The sequence below is a fragment of the Suillus subaureus genome, assembly GCF_016647635.1.
Source record: "Suillus subaureus strain MN1 chromosome Unknown BJ212scaffold_25, whole genome shotgun sequence".
NCBI classification, from domain to species: Eukaryota; Fungi; Basidiomycota; class Agaricomycetes; order Boletales; family Suillaceae; genus Suillus; species Suillus subaureus.
Genome location: NW_024538581.1, coordinates 411215 through 438347, shown reverse-complemented (window position 1 = coordinate 438347; position 27133 = coordinate 411215). Strand labels below are relative to the sequence as shown.

The 27133-nt window shown below is 42.9% G+C and overlaps 3 protein-coding genes across 3 annotated transcripts; 2 read left to right on the top strand and 1 right to left on the bottom strand.

The window, feature by feature from the left end:
- Positions 1–2169: 2169 nt before the first annotated feature.
- BJ212DRAFT_1482953 (uncharacterized protein) lies at positions 2170–4835 on the top strand (the record flags this gene model as incomplete). The annotated part of the gene is made up of 13 exons (XM_041340529.1): positions 2170–2538; positions 2592–2713; positions 2767–2838; positions 2889–2978; positions 3031–3235; positions 3576–3669; positions 3718–3917; positions 3974–4057; positions 4172–4303; positions 4359–4411; positions 4484–4647; positions 4689–4711; positions 4761–4835. 13 exons carry the CDS (start codon positions 2170–2172, stop codon positions 4833–4835), a joined length of 1683 nt encoding a protein of 560 aa, XP_041190910.1.
- A 1402-nt stretch (positions 4836–6237) lies between these two features.
- Positions 6238–11260, bottom strand: BJ212DRAFT_1448064 (uncharacterized protein; the record flags this gene model as incomplete). Its single annotated transcript, XM_041338489.1, has 15 exons — positions 6238–6479; positions 6576–6660; positions 6694–6929; positions 7077–7189; positions 7245–7397; positions 7445–7622; positions 8403–8691; positions 8717–8795; positions 8848–8996; positions 9043–9204; positions 10271–10306; positions 10359–10430; positions 10476–10727; positions 10781–10993; positions 11042–11260. The coding sequence occupies 15 exons, from the start codon at positions 11258–11260 to the stop codon at positions 6238–6240; spliced, it is 2478 nt and encodes an 825-aa protein (XP_041190909.1).
- Positions 11261–17322: 6062 nt separating this feature from the next.
- Positions 17323–17499, top strand: BJ212DRAFT_1232236 (uncharacterized protein; the record flags this gene model as incomplete). The annotated part of the gene is made up of 1 exon (XM_041329506.1): positions 17323–17499. A coding segment is annotated over one exon (177 nt), but the record flags the coding sequence as incomplete, so codon positions are not given.
- Positions 17500–27133: the final 9634 nt, after the last annotated feature.

The following is a 27133-nucleotide window of genomic DNA, read 5'->3' as shown; positions in this document are numbered from 1 at the left end:
GTTTTGGGTGCAGTGCAAATTTCCCACAGTCTAAAAATGCGGTGCATCGAATGCATCAAAAGATGCATTGGGTGATGCACAAGTGATGCACCATATATTAGCAGGGGAAGGGAGAGTGCTACAATTGTAGCAAGAATGCATCACAGGTGTGCTACAAGTACAGCAAATAATGCATTACCATGACAGGAACCTGTGACAATTCTGGTTTCATTTTCTGTTGCCACTCAGCAATGGTGTCCACCTTGTCATCAAAAATTAATACAGGAAAATGTACCAGCATTGAGATCCTTATTTCAGTGCCTTTGAGCATGAAGGTGATGTTGCTCAACATCCTGATTCCTTGTATTGAAATGATTGGATGCACTAGCTCAAGCACAAGTGGCACAATTAGTGATGGAAAGGTTCAGTCCTGGACCACGGTTCGAACTGGACTTTTGGTGAACTGGACTGTGGTTCAGTACAACGTTCAAGGGCCATGGAGAACTGAACTGAGGGTTTGGTTCTCCATTTGATAGCTTGGGAACTGTCTTGAACATGTCTGAATGTGTCTGAACGCTGAATGTGAGCATACATTTTGATGCAGTAAGATTACTGTTAGTAACACTAACAGAGCATGAACTAATTATAGCTCAGCAATATTGTGTTATCCAATCAACTTATTTTGTTACCACCACACTGACACAATTTGATGTCGGAAATCTTTCAAGCAATCTCATGTTGTGAAGAACTCTGATCACATCAGGAGTTCAGATTTACAGGTACTCTGTAGTGCAGGTTTTGTATCCATTTGTACTAATCACTTGACAGTTGAAGCTCCATGTGGACTCTAGAGCACTTAATGATCGTCGATCGAGCCAGGCACCATTTGGCACACACCATGCAGACTTAAAAGTGAGCATTTCAACATAAATTTGCTAACATTGTGTTCTCAATATGCTGCCAAATGACCAGTGTGCTGTAGGTGCTAATGGTACTCTCCTCAATTGTCATATCCCATCATATTCCCACGCTTTCTGGACCTATTTCTGGACCCCATATCCGACTCATTCCTGGATCCCCTATCCTGTCCACCCTACACACATTCCATCCAGCAAGACATCTGGACTTTACCTCCTCTCAGATTCTGGACTACATCCACCACCTCACATATCTCAGTCCTGTTTCCATCCTGCCTTCCAGATCCCCAGATCTCTGGACCTCTGGATATTAACTATACTATCTCTGGACCATTCCCACCCTCTGTCTGAGATCCTGTGCCTATCCCCATTTAGGCATCTCTGCCTTTCTGGTTCTTGGTTATCTCTGTTTCTGTCTTGCTGATTGATCCTTGTACTAGTTTCATCTCTGAGTTCATTTACTTGTGTTCCATCTTACTTACCAATGTGTTTCCACATGCTTGTACATAGCCTTACTCTGTTGCTTACTGATCCTCTCGGATATCCTCTAGTATATAACCCCTGTACAACTCCTGTAGAGTCCTGAGTCTGAATATCATCTTAGATCCTGTTCTTCACCTTAGATCTGCCCAATCATCTTCTGGACTTCAGTCTGTCTGAGTCTCGTCCTTTTCTGTAAGGCCTAGGGAAGGATTCCCTAGGCTGGAATTCTGGACCTTCGGATTTGTCCCCTATGTCTCTGTCCCAAGTCTAGGGACTGCTTCCCTAGACTGGAGTCTTGCCTTTCCAGCACTTACCCTCTCTCTGGACTTTGGTCCACTTCCTGTCTCTCTGACTCTACCTAAGGGTAGTCTACCTCGGTTTGCTTCTACATCGGACTTCGTCCAATGTAGCCCCTATTCCTTCTGGACCTCTGGACCTCCTGTCCTGTGCACCTCTGGGCATCCTGTCCTTTGAACATTCTACCCTCCATACCTTTGGATGTTCCGCCCTTCCATCCTGTTTCTTGTAGAAGTACTACCTTGCAGTGGGAACTCTCCTGAGCACTTCCTGCATTCCTCCGGAACTCTCCTGTGCTCCTCCAGATGTTTCCTGCACTCCTCCAGAAGTCCTCTAGCACTGTCCACCAGAGTAGCCAGCCTCCAGAAGTCCTCTGGACTTTGTTGGACCATCATCAGACTTCCTCTGAAATGAAGGGCACATACTCGGGTAAGGGGCACAGCATATGAGCTGAGGCCAAGCCCCTCTGAGTCAGTCTCTCTCTCCTTTGAGCATGGTTCTTAACATCAATGCCAAGGATATTACCTGGTTTCATGATCCAGATGACAACACCCCACTGCCCAGTACTTCTTGCATGTCTTTTCCATCCCCTGCCATCATCATTGCAGGATCACGTCGCTCTGCACATGTTCCACACCCTGTGTCCAAACTTACTGACCCCAATAATGCTGTTTTGGGCAAATGCAAGGCTACCCATCAAGTGGTTGTTAGTGAGAGCAAGGACAAGTCCAACGAGGAAGCAGTGGCTGAAGTCCCTGAATGGGATGATGATGAGGACACATATACCAATGATGCAGATGTCGATGATGCCCCCCCATCAACATACCAGCAAACTAAAGACATGGGTGACACAGACTGTGAGGTAAGTGAATCTTTCAAGTTTGTGCCTTCTAACAAATTGATTTCTCTGTGCAGGGTGACAAGCAACATAAAAGTGACTTGACAGCAGATATTTGGACCATTTTCACCTGTGAAGAGAAAGCTATCAACCCTGATACTGGCAAGGAAGAGGACAGGCACTGGTGTGAGGTTTGCAAGTAAGTTTTGGACATTTTGTGCTGCTTCACCTTTAATAAATTGTGCTTTTCAGGGCAAATGGGGTTGCCCACAAGTTTAGTTTTTTGAAGGGCAGTGTCACTTCCCTTCATGCTCATATTCGGAGGTAAGCCATCTATTATATTTTCCACATATATCTGACAGTGTGCTATTCAGGCATAAGGATCATACAAAACTCTATAAAGATTGCTGCTGCAAGCACAGAATTCAGCCACATGTGCATGTGCTACCTTTGGATGACATCCTGTACATGATCTATTATGTTTTGCTATGTATCTAACAAAGATCCTGATTTTAGCTCTAATCAGAAGACTTTGGACAGCACAGTTGTAAAAGAGCATCGTGCACCAGCATTCACTACTGCTGGATTGCTGGACTACATCGTGGAACTGATCGTTGCCAAAGATGAAGCCTTCCAACTTGTGGATAAGGGTGCTTTTCAGCAACTTCTCACATACACTCACCCAGGTCTCTCTGAGAAATATATCCCATGCCATCATAAAGTACATGAGGAGATTGTTCATCACACTAAGATAGTTGAGTCTCGGATCTGTGAGTGCCTCAAGGAAATTCCTGGTTGAGTGTCCTTCATGTTCAATTCTTGGACTTTGGACAGTGGCAATCCATACCTGTCAGTCATGGGTCACTATATTGATGCACCTGCAGATGCCCTGCATGAGTGGGAACTTAAGTGCGATCAACTTTCTTTCATGTCTATCACAGGCAATCACTCAGGAGACAACATCGGTAACATCCTTGTTCAAGTGGTGGACTGTTTTGAGTTGTGAAAGAAGGTATTGTATTTCAACATCCTCACTTAATCTTAACTGATTGCATGTATAGATTGGGTGGTTTACAGCTGACAATGCTATGAACAATGATTTGGCACTCAAGACATTTGCCAAAGTTGTCCCTGAAGCTGGGATTGAAGACTATTGTCAGTGTAGAGTTAGGTGTATGGAGCATGCAATCGATGTTGCTGCAGGCCATTTTTCACAGGCCGTTGGACCTATGAGCGGCTCACAGCTTCTTAAACAGCTGAAACATGTTCTTAAAAATGCTAATGAAGATGATGAAGACCTAGATGAACTTAATGTGGAGATGGAGCAGGAACTTGGTGGCGTCAATGATGACAATTCAGACACATCTGATGCACTTGGTAAGGCTCTTGCACTCATCATACAGGTATGTAAAGCTACTCATACTAGTCCATGTCAACACTGCTGATATTAATTGACCAGATTCAAAAGTCACCTCAAGCTTGGGCTTTTTTCTGCCAATCATGTGCAGAGGTCAATGTACCTGTCCTTGAACTTTTACAATGGGTCTGAACTCGGTGGGCCTCCCTCTTCACATGCCTTGCTCGCCTTCTTCTGTTGCAGAAGGTGCACACCATTTTTTTTGGTCAAATATAATGATCACATACTCATTAATCACAGGGTGTCAACCACTTTGTATGTCTTGCTGATGATAGTGATGAAGTGCCAAATTTGCAAAAGAAGCAGTATTCTGACTTTAAGTTAAGTCAGAGTGACTGGTTCCAGTTTTCACTTCTCCACAAAGTCCTTCAGGTGCATCATTGAATTTATCTTCTAGTATTACACTAACTTTCACATCTTCTTACAGGAGCCTGCCAATGCCACCCAGAGTTTCTCCAGCTCGAAAGACCCAACAGTCTGGTGAGCCATTCTGGTGTTGGAATTCTTGCAGCAAAGCTGGCAAAACATGGCAGCCAATGACAAGTTCTCAAGTGTGGCTGATGCATTACATGCTGGTCTCGAGAATTTGGGCAAGTGGAGCCAAAAAACAGACCAGACAGACATCTACTTCATTTGCTTAGGTCTGTCTCCACACACAATACTTTCATTAACTAACACTTATGTTGAACAGCTCTTGATCCTAACTATAAACTCAAGTATGCATGATCACAATGGGACACTGATGCCTTTGATGAAGACAAGAAAAAACTCGAAGCCACAGTAAGTGATACTGAGTGATGGTCAAAAATTCTCGCTAACTCCTCAACAGTTTGATCAGTATCATGCACCTGTTGCAGCTACCCCTCAGCCATCACCGTCACCCATTCCAGAGTCCAGCAAATGACTCAGAGCTACATAATATGGGCATTCATGGATGCACTCCACCATTCTAGCTTGCCAATCATCTGAACAGAACATTGATCCACATCACAAGCTCACCCTATACTTGACTAGCCCATTGGAGGAGGTTGCTGATGTTGTCTGTTGGTGGGGGGTAAGCATTTTACTGTGCATTCACTAGTCTTCCAAGTTGTTGATGTATTTACTAGCACCATTCTACTATGTACCCCACCCTTTCCCACATGGCAAGAGATTACCTTGCAATTCAAGGCTCTTCAACACCATCAGAATGGGCCTTCTCAAGTGGTGGCATGATGGATGACAGTTGACGCAACTGGCTTACACCCCAGGTCTTTGAGGCATTGCAATTATTGAAGAGTGCCTACCATAATAAGCATGTACAAGCTGTGACTGATGCAGCAGTGCATGTTGAGCCTGATGCTAGTGTTGAGAATGGTGACCTTTATCTTAGTGACACATAGATTAGAATTCATGTTAATAGTAGCCTTGTTCACACAACTTTTGAATGCATTGAAACATTCAGTGTTCGAATGCAAAACTGAATGTGAACTGAATCTCCTGAATGCATTTGAACACATCCAGTCCAACATTCAGCAAAATCACTGAACTAAATGTGGCGTCCAGTTCAGCGTTCAGCAAATTTTCTGGTGAACCAGACTGAACTGGACTTTTCCATCACTAGGCACAATGTGACACAGCATTACCAGATCACAAAAAGGGACAGCAAACAATTCCAGCATAACTTTGTTAGCAAAATTCCTGCAAGATTTTCAGGAGCACAAACACCAGCCCATAGTGTCATATTCATGCATGAACAGTTACTGCACCTTTTGAGGTGCACTGGTGAATCTTTGTGAATCCCTAATACATCAGTGATGCATTAGCGCTCTAGCTCACTGGGGTGCTTCTATTTGCCAAATTTAGCCATACAAAAAGGGGAGCACTAATGCATTAGCACTCCAGCTCAGGGTGCACAAGTCCCTGTAGGCATAATGCATTATATCTGGTACTTACCACACAACTGTATTGCATTAACAATGCTCATTAGCCTGTCTATAATGCATTACAATGTGCTAACCATCAGAGCTGCCTCCCTAGTAGCACCCCTCACTGTACACTAGCTGTCCCTGTATATATTCTGGCAATTATATTCTTGTTCCTTTGGCAACTACATATTTTTATTCCTTGGCAACTAAAATCTCAAGACAGTTCATTGCAATGAAGCGCTAGGCACGATAGAAGATTAATTACAGTACATAAGGCTGACTACACTAGGCACATGAAGCAGGTAGCATGAGGTTGGGGAATTGCATGTTGTCCACTGATGGTATGTTGGTTGATACAAGGCTCGGGGTCACAGGGGATAGCTGGGGAAGGTAGGGGGTCTATAGTGCTCTAAAGTGTGATGCAAGCTGCCATTGGATGTGTCCCTGCTTGTGAGTATATGCTACCAAGCCCTTACATTGAGCTACTGTCTCACAGATGATCTGGTCCTGCTGCTTGTCCCACCAGTTAGCTTGCCAGTCAAAAAACTGTAGGACCCTTCGCATCTCCTCCTGTAACAATTCTACCTCCTCTGCCCAGTACAATGCTCTTGCCCTGGACTTACACCATTCCACATGAATACCTAGTAGAAGATTCAAAAACTGTTATCAGTAAAAGCTTATGAAATCAAACAAAAACTAACCATCCATGTCACCTCCATTGCAACCTGTATATATACCCATCATCATCCAGATCCATGTCAGGCAGCAGTGGCCTTCAGTCTTGGTACTGAAAGGGTCCACCAAAGGTTTCACGTCTTCATCCTTCAGGTCTTGCAGCCATCCTCACCATCCCACCTTCTTCAAGAGAGGTGCCAGGGTCTTCAGCACCCCCCATGCAACCCTGTATCTCTTCATACATGCCACTTGCTGCGCATGCACATGAGCCAGTGCATTCTGAGCACAAGTGTTGGAGCCTTGACCATGAACCCACTCCTGCTTGAATGTGAGCATCGAGCAGTGCACACAAAGGCACTGTTGAAGCTCTTCAAGCGCATTGTGGGCCTGGGCATACCACAAATCCCATTCATAAGCTTGAAGTTGGGGGTCACATGGTTTGCATTCCAGATTAGATGGCAATCACAGGCAGATATCTTCAGTGTTCTCAAATGGCTGAAGAGAGTCGGAAATGATGGTAGTAGCAAGAATCTGTATGGCAGGTATGTACAGAACCTATGCACTTCTCCAAGTTTCGATCTTACAATGCAGGACATTCCTCATCTGTGTGAGAGTGCCTTTCTGTATATCAGAAACATGGAGACCCATTGCTTCAGATACAGCTCTCACACAACATCTGTCCCAGGAGTTAGTTGTCTTTCCCTTGGTAGCATTTAGGTATAGCCACTTACTGTTCCTCTTCCAGGTCTAATCCTGATGTGATAAGCACACTTTGTGAGATGTTGGGGTGCAGTGATAGATCAATCCTGCAAGCGAGTTCTTCAGCTTCCATTTCCGCAAGTTTCAGATGCACTGCGGCTTGCATAATTTCTAGATAATAGATACTTCAGTAGATATAATTTGAATAGTGAAATAAAGCTTATGGATTGACTTGGACTCAAGGGGGTTAGTGACTGATGCATCATTGGGATTTTCCTTCCATTTCTCCATCTTGGCTGTCCATGCTGACCTGTGGTTGGAGGAAATCACAGTATTGAACTCCTGGAATGCAGCCTCATGATCATCCTTCTCAATGACAGCTTCCTGCATCTTATGGATGAGATGTGCACCTGAACCCATAATTATTAACTGTAAAGGTTGTACTCAAAGGCTAACAGATCCAAAGGGCTTCAGCCTCAGCTCATGCACTATGTCCCTTACCTGAGTATTGCCCCTTATTTCAGAAGGGTAAAACTAATGCATCTGGAAGGTTGGACAAGTAGCATAGTGGATCCAGATGACTTCCAGATGCAGGATAAGTATCATAGGGCTAATCCGGACAAGTCCAGACTAGAAACTAACAGTAATGGACTGTTGAAGACAGAGGTGGATATGGATAGACTATAGGAATCAATCCTAAGTCTTGGAGGGTGATGAGAGTAGAGATACTCAAGTCTGGAGGACAGGAATGAGTAGAACTAAGATGATATTTGAACTGAGGTGTTACAGAGATTTACAGGAGGTTATATACTATAGGTATCTAACGGAATGGTCAATCAGCAGGGTCCGAGGCTATGTATGAAGCATATGGATAGTCTATTGGTAAGTAGAAATGGATCACAAATAATGAAATGGAAATGAAGCATAGGTAACTGATCAGGGAGCAGGATGGATATACAGATAATCGAAATACTGGAGTTTAGGGGATTACTGAAAGGAGACGAGTGCTGGTTGTGGACTCAGATGAATTGTGGACCAGACCAGATGAGTGGACAGATTGGATGATGAGATGTTGGAGGGGGATAAGATATGGATCAGATCTGAGATGAGATAAGGATCAGATCTGAGATCTGGATATGCAGATATGACATTAACCAAACAAAAACAATGAGTGAGCGTGAATCACATACCTAGACCAATGACCTTTTTCCAATTCCAATCCCCAAAATGATTATCCAATGTGTCTCTATGACAGCCAGGTCCCATTGCCTTTGTGCTTGAAGCGACCAGATTTATGTTAGACCAACCATGCTTGGGTGCCTCCCCATCCATATGACCCATGAAACACATGAAGTTGAAAGAGAACATTGTTTGACACTTCTTGATATGTGCTGGAAGGTGAAACTTGGGGATGAAGAACCAAATGAAAATGTGTAAATAGGATAGATGGTGTGACTCAGGTAGTGACTCCATGCGACTCTGTAGATTCTTGTGCCATTGGCACACTATCATACAACATGTTCAGAACATTGTGACAGTTGTTGCAAAGTGTGGAGAAAAACAGGTAGTCCATGTTAATGTACCTACAAATTGAATTAGTCAAAGCAGCTTTATTAATGATAGGGACACACATACTTTTCCCTTTTTTGTGGGTCCCCAACGCCATTTGGGCGCTTGAAGTTGTGCTGCATGCAATCAACCGTCCCGACTCCAGTAGCTGCAAGACCCTGCAATAGCTTTGTCTCTGCCATATTCATGGCATTATGGTTTGAGCAGGAACTTTTCTGTGAAGGTACTGTTAGCAACATCTCAGACCAGACAGTTACATACCTCCTGTGTTTCAGACAAATGCTCCTTGAGATGGGACTTGAACTTCTCTTCAACAAAGTATGACCATCCCTTTGAAAGACTTGGGTCTGCTTCATCACTGGATACATCTTGTCTTTTCAATTGAAAATTGGTGTTGATAGCCACAAACAATGAATAGAGCATCTATATGTGATTAGTGCATTGCTTTATGTTTGAAAATGATAAGAGACTTACTGTTTAGATTTTGGTGCTTCTTTCCAGTTGGGGGGCAGATTCTTGCCAGGCTGTGGGCAAGCCAGACAGAGCACAACACATTCACCCTCTTGGGTACTGCTCACACCGACAGGGTCATGACCACGACCAAAACATTTCAACATTTTCAGGTGTCACCACTTGCTGAAGGTTCAACAGCTCTGCTAGGCTTGCAGAGCAAAAGAAAGAAAGAAGGACTCTCACTCTGGGGTGAGAGGAAGGCCTACTGACTCTCTAAATGTTGGTCAAAATGCGCTGAGCAATATGTTCAATCCTTAAGGGAAGCAAAGAAAGCAAGATCCACTGGGTGATGCCAGATCAACTCTGGTGAAGCATGCTGAAAGCATGTGCGCGGGAATGTTGAGCATGTAGGTGCGCAAAGTGTGGGAATAGAGCACGTGTGGTGTGCGGATGTGCAAAGACTGAAAGATGGCATGAAGACATAAACTGAGGCTGCTGAGTGGTGACTGATGATAGTAGATTCTAACTGAGAACTAGGGCAATGACTAATGCATGCTGGCTGAAGATAATAGATTCTCACTCTAGAGACTAAGTGACATGATGGTGGTTGTTGGTGTCTCTGTGGTGGTGGTAGGTGTATGAAAAACTTTCTAGGCCACAGGTAAGCTGTGCCTAGGTGCGCTCCCAGGGCTTGGAAGTGAATAGGGAGCACTCTAAGTATGTAAATGATGTAAATAAAGGGTCCATAATGAAATAAGATATGGTACGATGCTAAATATGAGAATAAATGAAAAGGGACGCACCAGGGGACTGGTTGGACAATGGATGGATGTGCTGGGACACTGCACAACAATGTGTGACTGAGCATGGGAAGAGCACGCTAAGTGCATGTGTGGGAATGCGTCGCATAGTGCGGGAAAGTGTCGCGCCTCTGGCGTGTTTCACTGGAAAGTCATAGCTAGTGAGTTGTGTGCTGTACCAATTGTCATGAGTTATAATATGGGCAATATATGCCTAGAGGAATCTCATTCTCTACATCATGAACCATGCACATGAACGATTCATAGCGATCCTAAATTAGATGTAGATTAGTCCTTGTAAGATGAATCCAGCCAAACACCAACCTTCTTAATTAAACCAACATTGTCCATAATACAGACCAGTGAGTGATAAAATTCATATGCAGATGCCTTGGACTCAAAAGACAAAATATGGTAGTGATGCAGTAGTCAGAACATCACTGCTGTCCTTGGATCCACAGTTGTTGAGGGGAACCATCCCAAGTGTAAGAGTTGTTTTGTGTGAGTCTGGGATGTCTCACAGGCACAAAAGTCAATTGCAATCTTGTGGATTCCATTTGTATTGATGAGTAGGAAGTTGTCATTGAATGACTTGCAGGGTAGGATACAGGTTTTGCCAATCATGTGCCCCAGCTGGATCCTCAGACTGAGCTTCTTGAGTGATGTAGCCATGAAGAATGACCCTGTCCACTTCTAAAGTAAATCAACTCTTGACTTTCAAGCACTCAAAATGAATACAGACAAACCTTGATGCAATGAGTGGGGCTCTGCAAATGATTGCAGACAGTGCAGTCTCTGCAGTATAGCTGCATGTTGCGACAGTCATTGCAATGGAACAGAGTGGGAGCAGAGGTGCATTTGCAGCAGGTATCTGAAGTAAAGTCCCCTCTGCCATCCATCCGAAGCATTTCAGCCAGATACTCATTGTGATTGCTTAACCACACTAGAAGGGGGTTATCCTGAAAATAAAATCAGTAAGTAAAATTATGAACCAGAAGAGTATTTACAGCTACAGTGCATTTTTGCTTTGATGTGACTAGGGCATCCAAGTCATCAATTGTATCTTCATGCCCATCCATGTACCCAAAGTTGGTATCATCATAACTGATGCCTTCAGAAACTTGTCCGTCAGATTCAGGGTGAGAGCCAGATTGTGATGTACACAGAATATGCTGGCAGGAGGTAGTTATTCCACCTTCATGGTGTGAGGAGAATGTTACAGCCATACAGTAGACAGAAGGTTGAGAGCTGCCAGTAGTTGCCAGAATATATGAATTTAGGCATTTGCATTTGTTATGGCTGTTGGCCTGCCTGAATGTAATTGTAGACTTCCTGACTTGTATTTCTTGACTAGGATGAGACAGAGATGGTTGTAGACCCTCAGGAAGATTTGGATCCATCTGTCAGGGTGGCTGTTAGGTGTAGTAGTCTAGACTCTAGACTGTATGCTGTTGTGCTTATTTTAGAGACAAACAATCAACAAACAGGAATGAAGCAACCATTATGTAAGCAGTACTGCTCACAAGGGAGTGTTGTGCAGTGATAAAGTTAGATAAATTGTTCTTGACAAAATACAATGACTTTGGGATGTATCATAGCTATAGTGAAAGTTGCCTAGTAGTTGCTACATACAATTTTGACCTCGCCTTTCTCAATTGCCTCCCTGACCTTTGCCTCACCAACAGTGATAGAGTCAATTTCCTCATACTTGAAATTGGGAATGCTGAGAACAGCATTTAGAGCATCCTCCCCAGAGTAGATATATATATATAATCCATCTAACAAGTAGAGTACTCACCAGTGGGGTAAAACACCTACTACACAGCCATGGGTGACACAGTAGAAAGGTGGCTTCCAAGAAGGTTGCTTGCTACATGCTGGGATGTTATAATATACCCCCAAGTAACAATGGAGAAAACATTCATCAGCCAGTGCTCAGGCAGCAGCAGGGAAAGCAGCATCATGCTCATGAATGTTTGTGATCTTTGAGTATACTGCAGTGGAGGGCGCATTGTTAATGGTTATAAACATGATAGCTATAGTTCTCTATGCACCTTGTCACTGCTTGGGGGTGTTAATTATAGTAGTGAATCACTGAGTGGTGAATAGCCAAGAAGGTTGTCAGAAGCACAGCTCTGTTTGGCAGCTTGAGGTTATTGAGTCCTATAGTGGTGAATCTCTGAGGAAGGTTGTCAGAAGTAAAGTACTTGGCACGCTGAAGGGTGCTGGCAGTGACCTAAACAGTCATACTTGTTGGATCTCATACTCTGCAGATTATGTAACCTGATGCACAAGGAACATGCAAGTGTAGCTATGTGTACTACATATAATACTGCAGGTGAGTTGCAAGTTTGTAATGCTCAATATCATGATGTACTCAACAATGGCCCCCTCCGGCACTAGTAGTCAATTACCTGCAGTGTCTAACAGCAGTGCATAAATTTTCCCTTGGTTATTCTGACTCTTCTAATGTTGTGACCCACTCAACAGCAACCTTCTCCAGCACTAATAGCCAGGTGCCTGCAATATCCACTGTTGGTCCTTCTGGTGGTAATGTGTCAATTTTTTTGTTATTTAGCCTATTATAACTGCTGGTTTAGATTCTCTAGAGGCACTGTTCATGCAACTGAACATCAGCAGCAATGATGCTGCCTCATAAACCTCTGTCCTGCAGGAGGTCATACAGAATGCGGGCAATACTCAGGTAAGGGGCACAGTGCATGAGCTGAGGCCGAAGCCCTTCGGATCCAGTTATCCTGTCATATCCCATATGCCAGACATAGATCCTATCATATTCCCACGCTTTCCGGACCTGTTTCCGGACCCCATATCTGACTCATTCCTGGATCCCCTATCCTGTCCACCCTACGCACATTCCGTCCAGCAAGACATCTGGACTTTACCTCCTCTCAGATTCCGGACTACATCCACCACCTCACATATCTCAGTCCTGTTTCTGCCCTGCCTTCCGGATCCCCAGATCTCCAGACCTATTCCCACCCTCCGTCTGAGATCCTGCACCTATCCCCATTTAGGCATCTCTGCCTTTCCGGTTCTCGGTTATCTCTCTTTCTGTCTTGCTGATTGATCCTTGTACTAGTTTCATCTCCAAGTTCATTTACTTATGTTCCGTCTTACTTACCAATGTGTTTCTGCATGCTCGTACATAGCCTTACTCCTTTGCTTACTGATCCTCTCAGATAGCCTCTAGTATATAACCCCTGTACAACTACAGTAGAGTCCTCAGTCTGAATATCACCTTAGACTTGCCCAATCTTCTTCCAGACTTCAGTCCATCTGAGTCTCGTCCTTTTCCATAAGGCCTAGGGAAGGATTCCCTAGGCCAGAATTCCGGACCTTCGGATTTGTCCCCTATGTCTCTGTCCCAAGTCTAGGGATTGCTTCCCTAGGCCAGAGTCTTGCCTTTCCGGCACTTACCCTCTTTCTGAACTTAGGTCCACTTCCTGTCCCTCTGACTCTACCTTAGGGTAGTCTACCTCTGTTTGCTTCTACATTGGACCTCATCCAATGTAGCCCCTATTCCTTCTGGACCTCCAGACCTCCTGTCTTCTGTACCTCTGGACATCCTGTCCTTTGGACGTTCCGCCCTCTGTACCTTTGGACGTTCCATCCTCCATACTCCGGATCTCCAGACATCCTGTCCTCCTGTCCTCCAGACCTCCTATCCTTCCATCCTGTTTTCCTGTAGAAGTATTACCTTGCAGCAGGAACTCTCCTGAGCATTTCCTGCATTCCTCTGGAACTCTCCCATGCTCCTCTGGAACTCTCCTGCACTCCTCCAGAACTCTCCTGCGCTCCTCCGGAACTCTCCTGCGCTCCTCCGGAACTCTCCCACGCTCCTCCGGAAGTCCTCCCACACTCTCCACCAGAGTAGCCAGCCTCCGGAAGTCCTCCGGACTTCATTGGACCATCATCAGACTTCCTCTGAAATGAAGGGCACATACTCAGGTAAGGGGCACAGCATACGAGCTGAGGCCAAGCCCCTCTGAGTCAGTCTCTCTCTCCTTTGAGCATGGTTCTTAACATATCCTTTGAGTACGATCTTAACACTTCAAGAGTGTCTACTGATTAGTATCACAGGCAACAGACATCTAGTTATGTGATGGGGGTGAGCTGTTCATCTTATTCCAGAGTTGGCTCTGCTGCTCAGGAGATCAGTTTGATTGAGGAAGCAATTGACCATGGGGACACCAAAGTTGTTGAATGAGTAGCATTAGAATCTTGCTTGATCTGTAGATATATGTACTATATATGAATCATTTTGACATTCTGAATGCTTGTATCAGGAAATTGATAAGAACTGCACAGTTGAACATTTAATAAATATTGCGCTCTGAGATAGAGCATGTTTGCTTCTACATCATATGGATTATTGTAAACCAAGATCTCCTATAAATACTTTGTCCTGTGGCATGTTTCTTGAATTCTAGTAGAATGACTATAGAATGTTAACTAAGGATGGCAAGAAGAACAATGTAACAGGAGTATCATACCATGTATTTTATTAGAATGACCTCATTTATATGTTAGATGAGTTATTCTAAACCAAAATCTCCTATGAATACTGTGTCCAGCACTGGTGTTTGGCTTTGCATCAGGTGCACTACTGACCAACTACCTATACTCAAGTTATCTGTCACTTACCATCACATATGGTACACAATGGTGTGCCCACTCATCTACAACACACCTGAGGAAAAGAAAAATGCAGCTTGACATTACAGAAGGGTATACTATAGAAGGTCTGGCATTGCTCAAATATCTGAGCCAGGTGGCACTGACCCATGTATACAGGAATAAAGAGGAAATCAGCATCAAAATGGCTGCCAAGTACCAAGCCAAAAAGATGGCCAGCCAAATGGTGGATTCAGGGTGTATGGACTCTGGTGGGGCGTCTGCAATAGATATTTCTAGGTATGTTTAATGAGCTTTTGGTCACAGCAATTATGCTGATTCCATATCAATCCTCTGATACACACAAATATCTAGTCCTCTGCATCATGACTCATCCTCCGCCTCAGTACAACACATGCAAACTCCACCAAAGTTATTGTGAGTCTCAATTACTGTCATTTAGATACCACTCAACCATGCTCTTTTCAGCCACTTAACCAACATTGATATTGTGAACGTTTCACACCATGTGATGTATGTCCACATCAATTCTGAGCAATGTGATATACTAAACACCTTGTATTCTCATAGTTGTGATGTTGATGACACTGAGGCAAGCCTACTGACCTGTTCAACATTTGACACATTACAGTGGCTCAAAAAACTGTCTGCATGTTTTGACATTTTTCACTATCTATGATATTGTGTAAGAACAAACAAATGCCTCAAGGACATGCTTATACCACATTGTAGTATGGCTTCAGGGCTTTCATTTGAGCCCTACACCGTGGGAATTGGTGGAGATATGGTGACTCACGCAGACAGTTTTTTGACTCAAGTATTTTACAATAATAACCAGGTATTCTAGTATTTTGTATGACCTCCCTTGGCTTTAATTACTGCCTCTATCCTTCTAGGCATACTCTCAATTAATTTCTGGCAATCCTCAGCTGTGATCTTCCCCCATTCCACTGCTACTCTCTCTCAAAGCTCCCATACTCCTTTAGGGGGGTTTTCATAGGCTTGAAGCTTTTTCTTGAGTGTTCCCCAGAGATGTTCAATGACATTGACATCAGGAGACTGTGCTGGCCAGTCAAGAACATTGATGTTATGTTCTTCAAACCATTCCTTAGCTCTTCTGGATGTGTGCTTGGGATCATTATCCTGTTGGAAAATGATATCTTCTTCATCAATCCCTGATTCTGCCAAGCTAGGCAGCAAGTGGTCATTTAAAATGTCCACATACTGCTCAGCATTCATCTTCCCCTCAACCTCAGCAAGCATTCCCACACCATTCCATCCCATACAGCCCCATACCATTAAAGAACCTCTTCCAAACTTGACAGTCCCATTAACCTCTCTGTCTGTTAGGCCATCTCCCTTCTTTTTCCATACATATACCTTCCCATCTGACCCAATCCTATTGATTTTGGTCTCATCTGACCATATAACATGCTTCCAGTCCTCTACAGTCCAGTGTTGATGAGCTAAGGCAAAAGCTAGTCTTCTCTGCCTATGTTTGATGGAGAGAAGAGGCTTTTTCTTCTTTGTTACTGCCTTGAGATGAGCTGCCTTGAGAACATTCCTCACAGTTTGTGAAGAGACAGGGGTAGTGATGGTGGAATTGATATAATGGGTGGCTTGGACAGCATTATCAACCTTTCCTGTAGTGATATGTTAGATAATAGCCCTTTTGTCAGTAGAGGTAAGCTTGGATGGACGTCCTCCACAAGAGTTTTCCTTGTCTGGGTGGCTTTCTTTGATAAACTTGGCCACAGTGGACTTGCATACTCCAGTTCTAGAGGAAATTTGGCAAGCAGAGAGGCCAGCATAAGACAGAGAGAGGATATTATCTCTTTGAGCAGAGGAGATGGCTTTCATGGTGATTATGACTATGATATATGAGATATTCTGGTTTATATAGTTAGATATAGTCATAAAATAACATAATGACACCACTTCATAATTTATATAATAGTGGCATGATTTTTGTGGTGTCATAAATAATGATTTATATAGTTTTAATATACACTCAAAAAGCTGTCCACATGAGTCATCATTTTATAAGCCTTATGTCTCCACCATATCTCCACCGATTCACACGGTGTAGGGCTCAAATGAAAGCCCTGAAGCCATACTACAATGTGGTATAAGCATGTCCTTGAGGCATTTGTTCATTCTCACACAATATCATAGATAGTGAAAAATGTCAAAACATGTGGACAGTTTTTTGAGCCACTGTACTACAAGGGCTCCATCAATGTCTACATATACATTCATCACTCCTGACATACAAGAAGGTGTGGGTGCATGGGCAGGGTGCGAATACAAGGGCTCAGAATGCCTTGGAATGTGTCCTTGGACAACAAGCTGCATGCACTGCATGGGATGGATTAAATACCCTGGCACAACAGCTTGGAAAGGTGGGGTGGCAAGGTGGCCTTAGTCACTGCACCCCAATGATATATGACCACTGATTGATCCAGATATCATGCCCAGGCAAGGGAGATGGAAGTTGACATGGATTTGGACCATGACTGGCATGGATAGTAACAGGGATGGCACAGATGATGAAGGTGAGTTGCAATGTTTGGAATCACAGAATTAACTAACATATATTATAGCTGTGAGGGTGGAATGGTGCAAAGCATGAGCTCATGCAATGCGGTGGGCTGAGGAGGTTGAGCTACTCCATGAGGAAATGCGATGTGTTCTCAGGTTTTTTGAGTGGCAGGCCAACTGGTGGGTTGAGCAGGGGCATTGGCATACTGAGATGGACATAGAGTGTCTTGAGGGCATCTGCACTTATGCTACCAAGCAGGCAGGCATTCACTGGGCATTTATTGATCATTTCTGGATCTTATGGTCTCCCTTTATATCATCTGACAGAGCTCTCTCAAACATAGACTCAGACGATGATTCTGACCTCCCAGATCTCTCAGTGCTGCCTCTCCCTGAGATGTAATGTACACCATACATTTATTTGGCACAGTGTGAAGAAGAAATAGGTACTAGGCTGTTAGCAACTAGCACTACTTATCCTAAGAGGCATGAGTCAGTAGATCAGCCTGAGAGGACTGCTATTGAACAAATATATGCAAGGGAAGCAAGTGAGTGAAGGAATTAGAATCTATAGTGGCCTAAGAAACTAGAGTGTGGGATGTATGTATACCTTCGAATTCCTATGTCAGAGAATCAACCATGAGTGCAGGCAAAAATCAACCAGTGTTAGTATCACAAGTGCAAGATGAATACTAGAGGATATGTACAAGTGCAGCGAATGCCAGATACTGGTGCAGTAGATATAACACACACAAAATCAACTGCACTTGATAGAGCAGCTGGGCACAAGAGAGATAGCACGATGACACATATGAAATGTGTTTCATACATGGTCATGACCATATTATGATTTATGCTACTATGATTTATGTTACTCTTCATTTCAAACTATGAAGTCACTTGAATTTTTCTCACAACATTAATTTTATTTGGACATTTCAAAGCATGTTTCACCAAGAAATGGCTTAGCTGTCCATGTAAATACTTATTATGCCACTTATCTTTCTTGTATATGAAATAAATGTGTCAACATTTTATGCCACTTTATTTGTATCTATGTATCCAAAGCTGTGGAACCTGACAAATTGATACTATGATTAGAAAGATGATGATTGGTAAAGCACAACAACAAGGCAGTGCTAACACAGCCTTTGCCAAGCATTCTTACTAAGTATTCTGTAAAATTCCAGAGCATTCTATAGTCCTTTCTCATAATGATTCATACTGACTCAGCATGACTCAATATGACTCCAATTTAATTTAAGTACATTAGTAATCAATAGCACAGCCACTAGTATAGTAGTATATAAAGGGCTCATTTTCCCCTCTTGTGAAGTAATCAATTTCATTCCCAAGTATCAATCATCCAATCAGAGTGAGACAAAGTTTAGGGGAATCAAAGGGGGATTAGTGCATACACCCCCAAGTTTCTTTACCCCTATTATCTAAGTGAACAAATAAGTGATAACTAGGAGAAATATTAGCTTATTTACTCCATTCTTTTACCACATTCTTCACACATTATTCAGAAAGTATTTGAGGCCACATACTTGAGCCATATTTGATTACACAAGTAGTACTCATTCTAGTTCTCTTTTAGACACAGGAAAAGTTCTGTGAGGAGAATCACACATATTATTCATCAATTAAGGAAGACAAATAAGACCTACAATCTGTCAACAAATATTAAGAGCTTGGCCACTTAAGACTACATCAAAGGGTGTACTCTGTTCTGGACTGCATCATACTCATAGTGAGTGCCTGAGCAGCAGAGAGTTGGTTTTGAGGCCACATATTGGGACAATTTTGCTAGTGAATTTGATCTGCATTGCTGAAGATAAGTAAGAAATATCCACAGGGATATATTATAGCTCTAGTCATTGCATACAGCTGCAACATATTATTCTGAAGGTCATAGCACTGCATCATGCCAGTTACTGACTCTACTTGAGATCATAGCACTGCCTCAAGCCAGTTATTGATTTCCACACTTCTTTGCCCATTTTATGTCACTAGTGTTCACTTGAAAAGTTCAACAGAAAACCTTGTCCCCCACGAATGACTATGTTATCAACCATTGGTATTTGTTTGAACTGTTGACCATAGAAGGATAGTGAATTTGGTGACTTTTCTGCCTTTCACATCCTAGTAAGACAGCGAGAGAAGGACTGCACTAAGTTACTGGTTGTGGGTCGGGTGTTCAAGAGCCTAAGTATATGGTCCTAGTGGTACAGAACTTCAGAGTGGTTGAATTGCATGAGGTTGTCAGGTATGAGCAAACAGATTGGATTGCACAAGGTCTACAAAAATAACATGAGAGCAACTCTCCTATAGGGCTGAGTCTGGGCGCCATATCCCACAATCTGGACCCATGTTCCATCATATTCCCATGCCTTCTGAGCCTATGTCTGGACCCCACTTCATATCCAACTCATTCCCAGATCCCCTTCTGCTGTGTGCTCCACACCTCAGCAGGATTGACTATACTCTGGATTTACCCCTGAGCTCTGGACCATTGGATCTCCACTGCTAGTCTGAACCATAACCCCCTGTCCCATCCACCCTATGTACACTCCATCCAGCAAGACATCTGGACTTCACCTCATCTCGGATTCCGGACTCTATCCACCTTCTCATATCCTGGTCCTGTATCCACCTTGTCTTCCAGATCCCCAGATCTCTGGACCTCCGGATATTAACTCTGGACCTATTCCCACCCTCTGTCCGATATCCTGCACCTATCCCCATTTAGACATCTCTGCCTTTCTGGCTTTCAGTTACCTCCTGTTCCATCTTGCTTATTGATCCTTGTATGAGTCTTCATCTCTGAGTTCATTTAGTTATGTTCCATCTTACTTACTAATGTGTTTCCACATGCTCGTACATAGCCCTGCTCCTTTGCTTACTGATCCCCCCAGATATTCTCCAGTATATAACCCCTGTAGATACTCCTGTAGTTTCCTTAGTTTGAATATCATCTTAGACTTTGCTCTACTTGCCCAATCCTCTCTTGGACTTTGGTCCACCTAAGTCTGTCCTATCCATCAGGCCTAGGGATTAATTCCCTAGGCCAGAGCTCCACCTTTCCAGCACTTCCCCTCTTTCTGGACTTAGGTCCAATCCCTGTCCCTCTGACTCTACCTTAGGGTAGTCTATCTCTGTTTGTTTCTACATCAGACTTTGTAAATGTAGCCCCTATTCCTTCCATACCTTCAGACATCCTATCCTCCTGTCCTTTGGATGTCCTGCCCTCTGTACCTTCAGACATCCTGTTCTCCTAACCCTTGGACATCCTATCCTCCTGCCCTTTGGACACCCTGTCCTTTGTACCTCCAGACATCCTGTCCTTCTGTCCTCTGTCCTCCTGCCCTCCTGTCCTCCTGTCTTCCTGCCTCCTGTCCTCCTGTTCTCCGGACCTTTGGACCTTTGGACCTTTGGACCTCCTATCCTTCCATCCTGTTTCCTGTAGAAGTATTACCTTGCAGTGGGAACTCTCCTGCACTCCTCCAGACATTTCCTGTGCTCCTCCGGAAGTCCTCTAGCACTCCACTAGAGTAGCTAGCCTCTGGAAGTCCTCCAGACTTCATCAGAACATCATTGGACCTCATATAAAATGAAGGGCACATACAGTGGCTCAAAAAAGTGTCTCAATATTTGTGACTTTTCATGTAGTTTCTTTATTATGAGCCAGGGTGTGAGAATGTGACTAAGCCATAGGGAGGTGTGGGAAAGCTCTGCCTCTAAGCTTTAGGTTTGATTCCTATAGCGTGGGAATATTACATCATCAAGTGAAGATATGGTTAATTTAATTTGGTGACTCATTGAGACACTTTTTTGACTTTCAGTTTGACCAACACAATTTCTATAATTCTAGTACTTGGTGTTTCCTCCTGTTGCTCTAATTACTTCTACCACTCTTCTATGCATACTATCTATCAATTTGAGGCATTACTCATTAACAGTCTTGCCCCACTCTGCTATAACTCTCTCCTACAGCTGAAATAGCCCCTATTATTATCCTCAGCTCTTGTAATCAGTATACTAGGAAGATTGCTACTAAAACTGGTCTGAGCAGGGTTACTGTCATCAGGATCATAAAAAAGTCATTCCAGGTAAGACAAATATCAAAATAGATTGTCCTTTCAAGCATATATCATATAACAAAAAATCTCTTGTTCATAATATTCCAACTAGGCAGGCTGCCAATGCTACTCAAGCCACCAAATTCATTAATTACATCATCTACACTACTCTCTCCATTCAAATAGTCAGGAATACTCCTAAAGCAGCCAATCTGAAAGCTGTAAACAGGCAGAAAAAGCCTTTCCTGTCTTCAGCCTATAGGGGGAAGAGACTAGCCTTTGCATTAAAGCCTTAATATTGGACTGTTGAGGACTGGAATAGGGCTACCTGGTCAGATGAGACAAAAATCAATAGGATGGGGTCAGATGGCTAGGAATATATGTGATGCAAGGCAGAAGAACTACTAGAAGACAGCAAAGTTAAGAAAACACTAAAGTATGGAGTAGGAAACTTGATGGTGTGGTGTTGTATGAGGTGGAATGGAGTAGGAATTCTCTGTGAGGTGGGGGGGAGGATAAATACAGAGTAGCACATATCAATTTTGGAAAAGTATCTGCTCAGAAGCATACAAGAATCCAGAATTAATGAAGAAAACATTACCTTCTAACAAAACAATAACCCTAAGCATACTTCAAGTTGACCATAAAATAGTTTGAAACCTATGGTATCAGTGTTCTAACATGGCAAGTCTGGTCCTCAAACCTCAACCCTGTTAAACAGCCCTGGTAATTACTCAAGATATCACTTGCAGTCTATCAAGATTCTAGATAAGGGTTATTTCAGCTGTGGGAGAGAGTTATAGCAGAGTGGGGCAAGACTGTTAATGAGTAATGCCTCAAATTGATAGATAGTATGCATAGAAGAGTGGTAGAAGTAATTAGAGCAACAGGAGGAAACACCAAGTACTAGAATTATAGAAATTGTGTTGGTCAAACTGAAAGTCAAAAAAGTGTCTCAATGAGTCACCAAATTAAATTAACCATATCTTCACTTGATGATGTAATATTCCCACGCTATAGGAATCAAACCTAAAGCTTAGAGGCAGAGCTTTCCCACACCTCCCTATGGCTTAGTCACATTCTCACACCCTGGCTCATAATAAAGAAACTACATGAAAAGTCACAAACATTGAGACATTTTTTTGAGCTACTGTACTTGGGTAAGGGGCACAGTATACGAGCTGAGGCCAAGCCCCTCTGAGTCAGTCTCTCTCTCTCCTTTGAGCAATATGGTTCTTAACACTGGGGGGGAAGGGAATCACTCAATCATATGTACTGCAGTCATTTTATCATAGCACATGAAGGTCCGGAATGTGTAGGCAGGAATTGTAGCATAGTAAGTGAGCATGCAATGAGTCTATAGGTAATAAGACATCATGCACTGCGGAATGTGAGTAATGTGTAATAAGACCTGTAGCTCATTTAGCAATGACATTTGGGAAAACAACACACCAGTGGAGATAGGTGGACATGGATAGGACATGGGAGGATAGATTCCTAGGACTGGACCAAAGTGCAGATGAGTCAATATATATGGATTAATGATCAGCACTTTATCTCCTTTCCTGGTAGTGAGAAGAACTGTGCTGGTGATCATATGTGCCTAGTGCTAGTATGATCATCACAATGGATTATATGTTTTGCACAGACAGTCTATTTTGTATGGAAATGTGGGGAAATGCTTCTTCTAACTGTACCTATGAGGGGAAGGTACTTCTCATCATCATGATCAATTCTTGTCATCACTGACAATACCATACCTTCCAATCAAGGACCAATTCAGAAGTACTGGGTGCTGAGTGTCCTACAGCTGACTGTCTTACAATGTGTAATGGCTTGATGCATGATTATGCATTACAAATAGTAAGCTTTCATGCATCACCATTGTCTTACTATTGTAATGCTTAATGCATTGTTACCCCAGGGTGTTGTGCAAACATGAGATTATTGACACATGCCAAGTATAGATGCACAGCATATATTCCTTATGATCACCCATACCAACATGAATTGGATGCTCACAAGTCATGAAAGGAAAATTCTCAACAATGTGTGGAAGGGGCAGTGACAAGCAATATATTCTGCACAAAGTGCAGGAGGACATGACCAACAAAACTAGAGGTGCCAACATAACAAAGTCAAAGTCATAGCTGAGGGAGAAGATCCAGCAGCCATGACAGGTTAAATGTGATAGTATGTTAATCTGAACCAGAGATTCTGAATGAGGTAGGAGAGGAGGTTGATATCAAAAGACTGACAAGTTGACCAGAAACAAGCAAATAATGACAAATTCCAGCTATAAACTTGGCCATGGGTGATTGGGACAACTGGGGAAATAGATATTTTTTGAGGCAGACAAGTCCATGTCTCTGCACAGAGATGCCAAAACTTCCTGTTCAGTTCAGAAACAGCCAAAACAGGTTGCTTGATGAGTGGGTTTCCTAGGATCTAAAGGCCACAAGACTTGAGGTCTGAAGCTTCCTACCCCCACCAGCTCTTCCCCCTAGGCTTTTCAGGTCCTGGAACAACTGGGGATGTAATTTTCTAGCATTCAAGGATAAAACCACAAAGGTTCCTCTCTGTATGTAGCCTAGAGTTTTGCCAGTTCTGCCGGTTGTCAGAACTGACTAAACTACCCAGATAACATCAACATTTGAATCAGGGACTGGGAAGAAGCCTGCTCAATTCTATGAACTTCAGAACTTCAGCTTAAGCTTAGGGTTTAAAGCACCCTAGCAGCAATATTCACTGTGGAAACAAGAAAATAACCATTTTCAGATTGAGTATAGATAGAATAGTATTCAGGCCCTAGCTGTACTCTAGTTACCAGATGGATTACAGCCATTTGCAGAATGCTAGGCCAAAAAAATTTCACTACATACATTCAGCAATAAGTTGGGACAACAAACTTTTAACTTCTGATGGACAATCTTGATCTATAACTTGGATGGGACAATACATATCTAAGGAATGAAAGCAAGTTGCTCTACAAATGAGCTTGCTAAATGTCAAGGACCCAATGATTTATTGTTATACTGGAATTAGCAAGCAGTCATTGTGATATCTTTAGAAGGCATATCAGGAGACTGGTGAAGTTGTGAGGACACCAGTTTGTGCAGGTCAACCCCACATCCTTGATAGTCTTGATGCAAATGTGAGTTATTACTTATTCTCAGTACTACTTATATGTTATTTCTCAGTTCCTTGAGGCATGTATCGAGTAACAACCAGATATTCTCCTTACTGAGATGCAAGATAAACTGTGGGAGACTGGTGGTATTAAAGTTTCAATTGCAACAATTTCAAGAACAATATTTAGGTGAGGGTTTACATGGAAGAAGGTATGTCATCACTCATGTCCTTACTGATATGTATGATTCAATACAGCACTATCTAGGTTACATGTCCTTCTGTCAAATGCAATGAAGATGATCAAGCTGCCTATAAGATGCTTATGGGGAAACATTTCTGGCCAGAGCACCTTGTATTTGTGGATGAGTGTCATTTCAACAGGATTTCCTTGTTAGATATTCAATTCTTCCAGCTCTGTCACTTGACAGTATCCTCCACTTGGAGGTTTTAGATCATTTATTCTCTGGTGAATAATTCAGGGATTTTGTTACTGGTGTATTGGACCAAATGCAGCCCTGGCTCATGCCAAACTCAGTGTTTGTCATGGACAATGCAAGTATTCACAAAGTCCAAGGTATTCATGAGATGGTTGAAGAGCAGTGCATTATCCTTATTTCCTGCTCAAACAATACTGATTTCTCTTTTTTTGTAGTGGCATGTGGCTCCTGTACTTGCCTTCTTATTCACCTGATTTAAATCCTATTGAGGAGGTATTTTCAGCTATCAAGGCATGGCTTTGGTCAAACCATGACTATGTACTTGGGGAGACTGAGGGTCCAGCCTGTGATCCATCTGTATTGATATTGGAAGCTGTATATGGCATTGTTACAAGTGAAAAGGCTCATGGCTGGTACAAGCATAGTGAATACATTGTGTAGAGAGCACACTTTTTACTGATTTTGTGCAAGTACCTTGCAGGCATGTTGAAACTGCTGGCAGTGCTATTTTACTAAGTAGTTAGTTTGTATCACTGATTGACAGCTTAGGTCAGGAATTCTCCATCCCTCTCAGTCTTGTCATCACTCTCATACTCATCATACTCACCACTTCCATACTCCAATTCTCCTTCCTGCCACATATCATATTCAATCCTGATAGCACACTCCTTTCCTTTGTCCTGAGTCCCTGAGCTAGGTGCTTCTGGCTCCTCTATCTCTGGCTCCTCATAGGAATTGAGGAGTCCAAGGAGGGGCAGAACCATCCATTTAGTGAAATTGTGGAGGATTCTGGCTTGCTTTTGCCTCATATCACCAATGACACTCAACATATCCTTTGGTAAAAGCATTACTTGGCTCAACAAAACTACCCCTGCATCTAGCAGGGATGTTTCAAGTTCATGAATTTGCAGTTCTGGTCTTTTAACATCAATCAGCACAAGCAACACCCCAATTTTTGGATAGTCTGGCAGCATTGTGTTAGGGATCTGGGCTGCAGACTTGAAGTCACACTGTTGTGAAAGCAGTGGAGGACTAGGAGTCTTTGACATGGAAGCTATGATAGGATTGGCCATTATATTTTGTATGGTGACATGGACTTCAGGTGATGATCCTGACCTCAAGTGACAAGGCCTTTTGTTGACTGGGCCATGGTTGAAATTGAGGCAGTGAGGTGGGTTGTAAATTGTTGTATGACCAAGAGCCTAAGGGTATTTTTTATTTTTTTCTGCAAGCATGGACATGAAACTTATGATCTTTTTAGCCCAGAGAGTCATCTCAGCATGATTGAGATGACAATGGTTATCATAGCTGCTGGTGTGATCTATGAAACAATAGCCATGGTGAAGCTCACATCAAATGTGGCACTAGAGCTGTTTGTACACTTTGAGCTGCATGGAATCCTTGTCAATCACTGGAGGAATATCATCTTCACATATCCTCTTCTTTGCTTTGGTGGTAGTCTGTTTGGCCTTGGAGTAACTGTAAATAATTTTTGATTGATGCAATATAAATAATCACTTACTGCTGCATTCTTTACCTCTAAAGCAACAACTTGTGTATGTGCATTGGATGCTTTGTGACGAAGTCAATCCATAGTGATACTGAATGCTTCCACATCATTTAGGTGAGAAGTTTTGCTGTCATCACCTATGAACTTATACACAAGCTGGACTTCTTCAGGAGCATTGAGGAATGCAAGAACACAACTTTTAAGAAGTCATCCCAAGGTATGTCAGTCTCACCATGAAATCCACACTTTATGTTACCCATAATAATGTCAATGTCAAAACTAAAAACTCCAGGGCATGGTTCAGGATTTTGTCACAGTCTTGCTGATGCTTGGGATGACACTGGGGCTTTTGATGATGCCTAGGACAGTTCTGGAGTTGGATCCAATTGCATTGGAGGGTACTCTAGAGCTGGAACTTCTAGTTGCATCCTTGCCAGTTGCATTGGAAGATACTGCTGGTATTGAGGCTGGCCAGTGTGAATGAAGTGTGGTGGATAATACTGATGCTGCAAAGGTGGCAGATAGTGCTGCAGTACATGCAGCATTTGCAGATAATGTTGTATGAAAGGTTGCTGATGATGTGCTGGCAGCTGTGAATAGTGATGAGGATACTGATGCGAGTTGTGAATATTGCCTGTGCCAGACTGACTCGGAGGGGTACTTGACATAGTAAGTGAGGATGGACTTGTGAGGATGGGCTTGTGAGGATGGGCTTCAAGTTCATGTATCAAGCAGTTCTTA